The 10,710-nt window shown below is 36.8% G+C and overlaps 1 protein-coding gene across 1 annotated transcript in view; it reads right to left on the reverse strand.

Moving 5' to 3' along the window:
• LOC139468127 (cytochrome P450 4V2-like) overlaps positions 1 to 8,596 on the reverse strand; it is a 58,682-nt gene extending 50,086 nt beyond the window's left edge. Inside the window, exon 1 of the mRNA XM_071249885.1 lies at positions 8,432 to 8,596. Within this exon, the coding sequence (XP_071105986.1) occupies positions 8,432 to 8,591 (160 nt within the window). The 5' untranslated portion in view covers positions 8,592 to 8,596. The remainder of the gene's footprint in view (positions 1 to 8,431) is intronic.
• Positions 8,597 to 10,710: the final 2,114 nt, after the last annotated feature.

Consider the following 10,710-nt stretch of genomic DNA (forward strand, 5'->3'; position numbering starts at 1 on the left):
GATATAGTATCATTGTATATTTAATATGTATGTTACACTCCCGGGAATAACAAATGGTCAGTCTATTGAACTGCTTCATACTATCGATAACTCGGATGGACAGCTCGAAGTAGCTATCTGTGATGTAACGTATTACCCGCTGTGGACCAATATAAATGCTGTGAGAGGTAATAATAGGGTAAATTTATTAGGTGAACACTATGAAATTATTAGCGAAATTTTTATACCTGATGGGTATTACAGCATATGCTCACTCAATGATGAATTTTTTAAGCCTAATGGAGCTAGTCTCACACAAAATGAGTCGAATGGGACAGTGAAAATAGAAACTGGAGAAAAAAATTTCTTAACGGTGCCTTAGCAATTACACTTGGAATTACACCACTCCCCGAACATATAGAACTCAACATAACAATACATGGAGATACATTGCCCGATTTAGTTCCCTATAAAGAGTTGTGCATCCATCTTGATCGAATCAGTAGGACGGATAATATTCAACTAGAAAGTCCTTCAACTCTGCTCAGATCTATTCCAGTGAAAAATGAAAAATACAACAGTGGCAGAACGGAATCTTTCTCATCATTACAATATAAAAATTAAAGCGTGGTATTATTTCAGACCTTAAAATTTCTGTATTAGATGTAAAACACCAACCTGTACATATAGGATACTTAAGTGTAACACTCCATATTATAAATAATGGTTGATTCCATATTTAAGTTATGATATAGTATCATTGTATATTTAATATGTATGTTACACTCCCGGGAATAACAAATGGTCAGTCTATTCAACTGCTTCGTAATATCGATAACTCGGATGGACAACTCGAAGTCGCTCTATGCAATGTAACGTATTACCCGCTGTGGACCAATATAAATGCTACGAAAGAAAATAATTTGATATTAATAATAAATGAAAGATATATTATTGACAAATCCATTATTATACCTGATGGGTATTACAGCGTATGCTCACTCAATGATGAAATTTTTAAGCCTAATGGAGCTAGTCTCACACAAAATGAGTCAATGTGGATGATGAATTTAAACACTGGAGAAAAAAGTGTAATTATTTCCGTTAACTTAGTACCTAAACTTGGATTTACACTCGACGACGAACCTATAAAACCCAACATAACAATACATGGAGATACATTACCCGATTTAGTTCCCTATAAAGAGTTGTGCATCCATCTTGATCAAATAAGCACGACGGATAATATTCAACTAGAAAGTCCTTCAACTCTGCTCAGATCTATTCCAGTGAAAAATGAAAAATACAACAGTGGCAGAACGGAATCTTTCTCAACATTACAATATAAAAAATTAAAGCGGGGTATTATTTCAGACCTCAAAATTTCTGTATTAGATGTAAAACACCAACATGTACATATAGGATACTTAAGTGTAACACTCCATATTATAAATAATGGTTGATGCATCAGGCCCTGGAACACTCCATTGGAACACAATTGCGCTTTCCGATCTCAGAGACACAGAAGGATTCGGTAAACCCGGTACCAATGGTAAGTTATACGCTTTACACTTACACAATAATGTATACAAGCGGAAAGAAGTCACATTCACGGGTAATCTAGAAGATTTAAGCGATGTCGACGTTAGTAGACTCCTTAAAAACACTTCGTACAATATTACTCGCAACGGTGAGAATAAATGGACTATGGTCGAAGCAAACATCGAGTGGCTATTGAATATCTTCATTACCCCACCTTATGTGATGATGGGTAAGGGACATAATTTAACTAAGATAATAAATAGTGGTATCGTACTCACGGCCTATATCCCGTCAAAACGAAAAAGTGTGTTAGTCACTCCCCTGCCAGAAAACCCAGGTCATATGTTATATGGTCGTCCAGCCTTAAAAAATGTTAGTTTAAATTTGGTTACTGAATTCGATGATATTAAAGTTAACTTGAGTGCAATACCTAATATTTCTACGCTTATTATTGAAGTCTTGTTCGGAGATGTACCGGTAGATGCCTTCGAAATATTACCAGGTCTATCGATCAAATGGCTCAAGAAACACGAGCGTCAACGTTGCAGTATTATTCATGTCGGAGCATCACCCGTTGCAACCCTCGAGGGGGTTCAAATTATTAAAAGTGGTAGAATTTCTCTTTCTAAGATATTCTTGCCGTGTAATATACAATTGATAAGGTTGATGTATACTCTCAAAACATTTAAGCAAGACCAATTAAAGACTATTATATATTCGTAATATACACTATGAGTTTATATCCAGCGCTCGATGAAGCAATTGAAAAGATGGAAACTGTTGATGGATTTCGATTACATCAAATAAGTGACATAAAACATCGAATAGAGAAGGATAGGGAGTTGAGACTTGGATTGTATAAAAAGTATCGCAGAGCCGTGAATGCTCTGGTCGGAGTTGACACCGCGCTTGTAACAACTGGCATGGGACTCGGTGTAGCCGGTGTCGGTTTACTATCAACTATAATCGCCGTGCCTATCGTGCTCGGCATGGAAATAGCGGCTGGAGTCTCGGGACTGGCAGGAATAGCGATAAAATTCATTTCTCGTAGGTTGCAAAAGAAAGCATTAAAACACGATAGTATTCGGATACTCGCCGAAGCAAAGTTGAACAGCATTGAGGATCATATTTCGACAGCAATGGTGGATTGTAAGATATCCGAGGATGAGTTACGTTTAGTGCTGTCGGAACTCACCAAATACAACGAAATGAAGCAGGAGATTCAATCAAAATCTCATAAGACCAGTGGTATTAGCGAGAATGAGAAAAAAAAGTTCATAGAACAGGGGAGGCAACAAGTGCGTCAATTATTCCGTGCCAAAACCAAAGAACTGGTTGGAGATTAAAAATAGATTGCTTACTATCGTTTGATCACATTTAGACAAATGCTTACATAAATATATATAATAATGGAGATCGAAAAAGCTATTAAATGGAGAGAATTACCACAAGGTTTTTATTATATCAGTGATGTCAAACCAACCAAATACGGTTATCAATTGTTTCTTATCAATTTACATGAAGAGTGTAGTTATATAGTCTGGTCTCCTAGTAAAATGAACGAAGAACTTAATAAAAATGTTCAATATCCCTTTATCGATAAAAATAATGAAGAATATTTTTATTACCATTTAGGCTCATCTAAAGCAATGATTGGTCCCAGGTATTGGTGAGCTAGAGCCAATTTAACTTAATCTTATGACTATCGTGGAATCGCATAATCATTTTGGCTTAAAAAATGCCACCTGTAGTATCAGTATAGGTATATAAATCCAGCTCCAGTGGAGTTTGCGGCAGAACCCCTATTACCTATACTACTACTTGTGTACAACAGTTCCCGAAAACATTTATAGCTAAATTAATTTGCTTTTCCACCTTATTAATTTGCTAGATTGGTGTAGGCATATCTATACCTTCAAAGTCGAGTCCATCATTTAGGGTATAGCTCGAAGGTCTTTTTGTAATTTTAGAATCAGCAGGAAACGAGGCAGATCTTAATGCCCATCTTAAACAGTTATCATCATTATTTTTAACGTTAATTATGGCTTGTTTTTTCCTTATAATATGGGGGTAAATCTATATAAGATCCACCTTTCAAAGGTATATAACTTTGTATGTCTAAATATAAAGTATCAATTCTATCCACACCTCAACCTGAACCTTTATTAGTCCATCATTCTAAAGTTTCTTGGATCTGTTGAAATGATGTATCTAATGATGAACTCATAGAACTTGATTTAGTTATAACTTCTTGGTTGCCCCTGAAATAAGGCTCAGTATATTCAATGCCATCATCTGTGTTATTTTTACCTAATGACATTTTAACTGTTAGCTGATATTTTATACTATTTAAATCACCTAACTCCTCATTAATTTTGCTCAATATGATGACATTAAACATCATTACTGTGCATGTTGGAATTAATATCCATCTTCCAATCCTTAACTCATCATTTTGTATAACTGGCTGATTATCAATAACTGGTTGGTTGTTATCAACATTCAGTAAAGAAATCAATTCAACTTTTCTCATTCGAGAATAACTTCTCAGATAACGATTTCTCGCCTGAGCTTTGAGTTCTCTAACCGTAGGGGGTTTGTGGTATTATAAACCCAGTCAGATAATCAATTCAGCTTTTCTCATTCAAGAATAACCTGGTGCTGACAAACCTAGAAATATAATCGGGGTGAACCAGGATTCGAACCCACAGTTATAGAATAACCCACGAGGTACAAGTGATTATGGAAAATATGTCACGAGTGAAATTAATGTTTTAAGTCTTTAATATGAATATGGGTAATAAATAGAATAACCCACTCGGTACGAGTGATAACGGATAATATGTCACTCGTGAAATTAATGTTTTAAGTTCCTCGCTAAAGCTCGGAACTTAAAACATTAATTTCACGAGTATTAACTCACTCGGTACGAGTGATTACGAGTGATTACGGAAAACATGTCACGAGTGAAATTAATGTTTTAAGTTCACTCGTGACATATTATCCGTATTCACTCGTACCGAGTGGGTTATTCTATTTATTACCCATATTCATATTAAAGACATGTTTCAAGAAAAAAACAATCAACTGTCGCCGATCAAGAATCAGCTGTTTTGTATCAATCGGCGTGTGAAAAAACACTATCCACTCATTCCAACCGCATTACCCAATTAACGAGTTGTTACGCGTAAAAAATATAGTTCTGTTAAAGAACTGTAAAGATCACATTATTGCAGTTATATTTCTGTTCGATTTACACAGCATACACTATCTAGCATTGATAAAGAAGACGGGTTTCCAAAAAGGTTCATCAGGTTTTTAATCAAAGCTTGTTTTGACAAGATCTCGTCACTGACAGACAGCCCCCGTCGTGCATCGGCAGATACATGCATTTCACATTGAGACGAGGAAAAACGGAAAACCTGTCAATTTTTGTATGTGTCATTTGACAAAAAAGCCCAAACCTATAACAACAACATAGACAGAATGTACAGAAGTCTTGTTCGTTAGAGAAAAGTTACGAAAAGAAGTTAACCTTTGAAAAGTACGATTGCTGTCACAGTGTCGGAATGAATGACCCAGATATGAGACAGCCGAAACCAGGAATGACAAGAGAACCGGCGTTACAGTTTGATCCGGACAACAAGTTAAATGAACATCGTGTGTGATTTGAGACAAGTGTCACTGATGGGAAACATGTGCATGTGGGGTTTCAGGAGGACTTGTCAAACGCGGAGTGGACTGTCAGATGACGATGTGAATATTGTGATTCATTATGGTCGAATACCTCTTGATAGACAAACATGGTATCTGGCATGGAGACTTGGTGCTAAGCTGTCCGCATTCACGGAGTTCATTTAGTTCAATATCAGACACAGGATCAGCTCGCTGGGGTAAGTTTTCTTTTCCATGTATTTTTCATTATTTTTGTTTTGATTTCAAAACCTCTCCGAATTCAGCAAAATGCATCGATTTCGCAACCAGATGCTGGTAATCATGTCACTAAGGTAACACTCTATGCTACCCTTGATCTCCTTCAAAGTAGACAGTTCGAATACTGAACTGTCTGATGAAATGATAAATTTGCAAATAATAATGTTTAGTTGCACCTTTCCTGTGTCATTAACCCTCATAGTCATATGGTCCCTGGACGTCAGTCAGCCTGCATACCGCTTAGCGCCGTACTTTGCAGACGTCGCGGTTACAAAAAACGTATAAATTGTATAAAAAAGTGTCATGTTCTTATTTCTTCACCCAACGTTACAAAATTGTACGAAATAGTGTATCATTATGATGTCTTTCGGAAAGTCTAAATGTTGTTGCAAAAAGAATTTGTTTTCATTCTCATACCATCGTTGAAAGTGTGAGTAGTCATATTTTTTGTGTTTTTCTTACCTGTATACATTTGTGAACAAAGTTCATGTCAACTTGTTAAGTTTTGTCTTTTTCATTGTGTTTTCATTTTCATTGGCAGTTATCGATGTCATCATCGTTCACAAAGGAAAAACTGTCTACACAAAGTCCAGTTTTTGGATTCGGGTGGTCGAAAAATTCATCAAACAGCAAGCCCTCTAACACAGACGCAAAGGACTTTATGGTGATGATCTTGGCGCCCTAGAAACAGTTTCTGGCAACATCACAATCTGAATCTTGGAATTTCAATCTGGCCATATGCAGTTTTGACAACAAAGACATTAAATGTGTTCAGAGGTTGAATTATACGAATAACTCTTCATGACAGTCAGGTCTCAAATGGCCAGCCATGTTTGTTTACAAACGGGGACGTAGTTTTGGTTTTTACAGTAAAATGAAAATCATGAGAAATAAATGAAAAAATTGATAATGTGAAATCATGTTGTTGATATGAAACTATGTGTCTTGTCTTAAAAATCTCGAATCAGTGAGATTGTAGCACGTAAAACATCTGAAGGGATAGGAGTGGATTTGTGAATGAATGGGATGAGAGAAAAAATAGTTCCGTTGTCAACAGGAAAAATGAGCTTTGTTCCACTGACCAATCAGTTTCGAGAATCACTAATTGCACACTGTGCAAATATCAAAAAGTTATTACACTGCATATTTGAGCCCATATGGGTAATAATCATAGGTTTCTGGCGTGCCCAAGGGATGCAACTCCGCACAGCGAATCGCATAGGCTTTGATGACTGGGCCACCCATGCCCCCTTGATTACATCAAATAAGTGAAATGAAACATCAACTGGAAGAAATAGCATGATTCTCGAATTGGATTATATAAAAAGTATCACTGAGTTGTGAAAGCTTTTGACAGAGTTGACACTGCACATACAACAGCTAGCATGGGGCTTGGTGCGGCTGGTCTTGGTTTATAACAATAATCGCTGCGCCTCTCATACTTGGTGTGGAAGTAGCGGCTGGAATCTTTGGACTGGCAGGAATAGCTCTTAATTTTTTCTCTCGTAAGTTGCAAAAGAAATCATTAAAACATGATAGTATTCGTGTGTTAATTGGCTGAAGCAAAGTTAAATAGCATTGAAGATCATATTTCAACAGCACTAGCTGATTGCAAGATATCTGAGGAGGAGTTTTGTTTAGTGTTGTCAAGACCAGAGGCAGTAGTGAAAATAAGAAAACAAAGTTCATAGAACAGGGGAGACAACAAGCATGCTTAGCATTCCATGCCAAAACCAGAGAACTGGTGGGAGATCAAGAATAAATTGTTTCCTCGATATAGGATGGCATCTTGATGCATGACGATCAAAGGATCATCATCACATAATTCACATAAACTTAAGACCCCAATAGAAGCACTGGCAGGGTCGAGGCCTGGTCCGGGGTGGGTTGCGGCCGTACCCAAATCATCTATACTACTCAATGATATCATTGGTCTATTGGAACACAACGCCTACGTGCTGGGCAAGGTTCATGTGTGTGTGTGTGTGTGTTATCAAACTAGATAAGAAACATGTCCTACTTTCTGACTCAAGTGATAAAAACAATACTCGACATCTGCTGTAATGTTATTTGGTATGTTGCCAATCAATACTGCAGCATGAACATGATGAAAAGAATGTCACCTGTACTGTATTTATCTCTGAAGCATATTATTGTGAACTCATATCTTAAATCTCAGGATCAAAGACAAGAAATGAGTCTGAAAAGTCTGGCAGAATTCCACAGCAACTACAGGGGTCTAAAGATTAATGTGCGTACTACATCATAGCAAAGATATCCTGTTTGTTCAGCAACATAATGAACATTGGTCAGGTCACTTACAACATTTACCATAACGGGTACCATAAGGCTGTGTCTAGGGATTTCAGGAAGATTTTCTTCAAATATTTGAACATTAGCAAGTCTTTGAAAGAAAGTTGAAAGATCAACCCTTTTCACACATTTAGCCATATACCTCAGTACATTATCATGTCATTTGTCAAAACCTTACACACTGAAGAAGAATTATGGTTCATTGTCACATATATTCAAATATTTCAAAGGTTTGAATTAAAACCTGCCCATTAAAGTATATGTTTGGTGTATGTTGTTTTTGTACAAGAAAGTCACATATGTTTACGGATCAGAGAAAGTTTGAGTATGCGGCTCAATATATATTATGTATTAGATGCAATAGTTCTCATGCAAGATATTTATTATGAACACTAAGAAGGCTTTTACAAATACATCATTTCTTTACTGTACAGTTTTAATTACATTTCAGTACACTACATCATACTGCATAAAGATATGCATTCTGAACATTTCACTGTCGAGAACAAATCTGACACCACAAGATAAAGATCACTAACCGTGCCGTCTTGATCGGAATACCTACGATACAATGAACGCAACTTATTAGGCTCTGGCCCTATTCATATAAGTAGATCTTGACCTAAAACGTACACATAGTTTCCCTGAAATCGGGGCCTCTTACCTGCTCCCGATGGCGATAGCTGGTGAGCATTTCCGATTAAGGGTAGTGCAGGGGGACCGGGAAGTTTGTTTACTAGTTTCTTGTTGCGTGACGATTGAAAAAACCATATTGTTACCAATATGATCCCCACCACCGCAACAATCAGTGCCCCTGCCGCCATGTTGAGAATTTGACAGATATCACGTGATCGGTCACGTTACTGTCTGTCTACAACGTGGTTTGCCCGGGTATTTTAAGACTGGCAAACATTTACTGAATCGACATCGGAGGATGTAAGGTGAAACTTTTCCATTTTGTTGCATACCACATACTCAACTGCATATCAAATTTCAAATCAACCCAAGCAACAGATGAGAGTATGTAATTGGCAAATCGTTTGCGACGTAAATTGTTAAATCTCATAGAGTTACGGTATGTGAGGTTTCAGAAACACCATTCCATTACTGGGATAATAATAATAATAATAATAATAATAATAAACCATGGGGCACATTAGAATATACTTGTGATCATAAACTACAAAGCCTTAAGAAGCGATAGACACTTTAAGTTATGTCATCAGAAAAGGTAATTAAATGTGAAATTAATTACACACAAAAGGCCCCTTATCTGGAAAAATAACTCAGTCTTGATAAATATCTCTTAGATAAGCTAACTTAAGTAGTCTCTGAGAAAACTGGTCTCCATTGCACACACTATATATAGATCTATGCACTAAGTATAATAACATGGATAAAGGGCCGTAACACTGTAAAAAATATTGAACTCAGTCTTGACAGGTATCGCTGAAATAAAAATGCAAATTTTCATTCATGTAACTTCAATAGTTTCTAAGAAAACTTGTCCCCATTTCATTCAGTTGGGGAGACTGGAATGCATTGGGACAAAATGTGTATTATCCAGTCCATATCCCACTTGAAATGGATTCATAAAGAAATAGACACATCTCCTAATCAACACTTTAATAATGAATCACTGTCCAAAAAATTTATTTCACAAACATGAAATTAACTCGGACACAATGATTTTAAAAATATATTATTTTCATCCCAATGCACCCCAGGCAGGGGTGCAAAAATTACCAAACTTCTGTCAACAGGTGCTGCTTCCATCCCTGCTCAAAAAGTGCTACGGTGTAGGATGTCACTTCCTTTAGTGTAAATGATCATGTGATTGTACACCTATAAATAGCAGTTTTGGGGGGTGTCCCAATGCACCCCGTGTCCCAAAGCACCCTGGTCTCTGACAACACCAATTCCCGAACTCATTTGAGATGATGATCAGTAACATCAGTGTGTAAAATTTCATTTGTCTGACTTATATAGTTTTTGAGAAAATTTTGGCCCTTTTGAGAAGCGTACAGACAAGCTCCATTCCTTTAATCCCTGCCTCATTTTGTGATGGGGAATAAAAACCAATATCATATTTGACATAATAGGCGCCTAGGGCGCTCTCAAGATTAGAAATAGGGGTCTCTTATTAGAATATAATTTTGGTGAAAGAGTTGAAAGATCGTAAATTTTGTGGTTTATGCTGATAGCCTGAAATGATACAAATGATACAAAAGAAATGATACAAAAGAAAAGTCTGTGCACGACAGATATATTTTTCCAGAATTTAATTACCCGTAATTAAGGGTGCATATAACACACGAGTCCATATTATACACAAATGAATAAGTCTTGAGTACATTGATCAATTGGAAGGGTGCTAATTGGGATTGTTCACTATCCAACATATTAGCAAATATCGCTGTGGACGCTTAATAGAGCAGGGTACTTATTACGTCGAATACGGTATATGCATTTGTAAAGTTATAGTCTGTCCATATTTTCTAGTGGCTTTTCCTTTACCCCTTGACAGAGCTTTCTCCCCTTGTATTCCACACAGTATCACTTCTGGTTTCGTTTGCAGCTCGAGGTTTGTTTGTATCTTTGCATTCGTTACATGCTATGTTCTGTATGTATATACTTTCTATGAGATTGTGATGTAATGATGTGACATAGGGGAAGAGTTAGTTTTGGGTAACTGTCAGCTGGGCCCCCGTCTCTCATATCTCAATATAAGAGCCAGTACAGGCCAAAGTAACGATGGCTTGGAACACCTTCGAAATATGAGACATAGACTAAGTTATGTAATTTTTCATTGGTCGCTATATTTAGATGAAGCACTATCCTACGAAAGCATCCACTGAGAAACATCACAAACTACTTTCACTGCAGTCATTTTGTTAGATGTGCAGCCATCAGGTGCAGGAAAGACCTTCAAAATATAACTGT

The sequence above is a fragment of the Haliotis cracherodii genome, unplaced genomic scaffold (genome assembly GCF_022045235.1).
Source record: "Haliotis cracherodii isolate W230 unplaced genomic scaffold, xgHalCrac1.p SCAF_2, whole genome shotgun sequence".
Lineage (NCBI taxonomy): Eukaryota > Metazoa > Mollusca > Gastropoda > Lepetellida > Haliotidae > Haliotis > Haliotis cracherodii.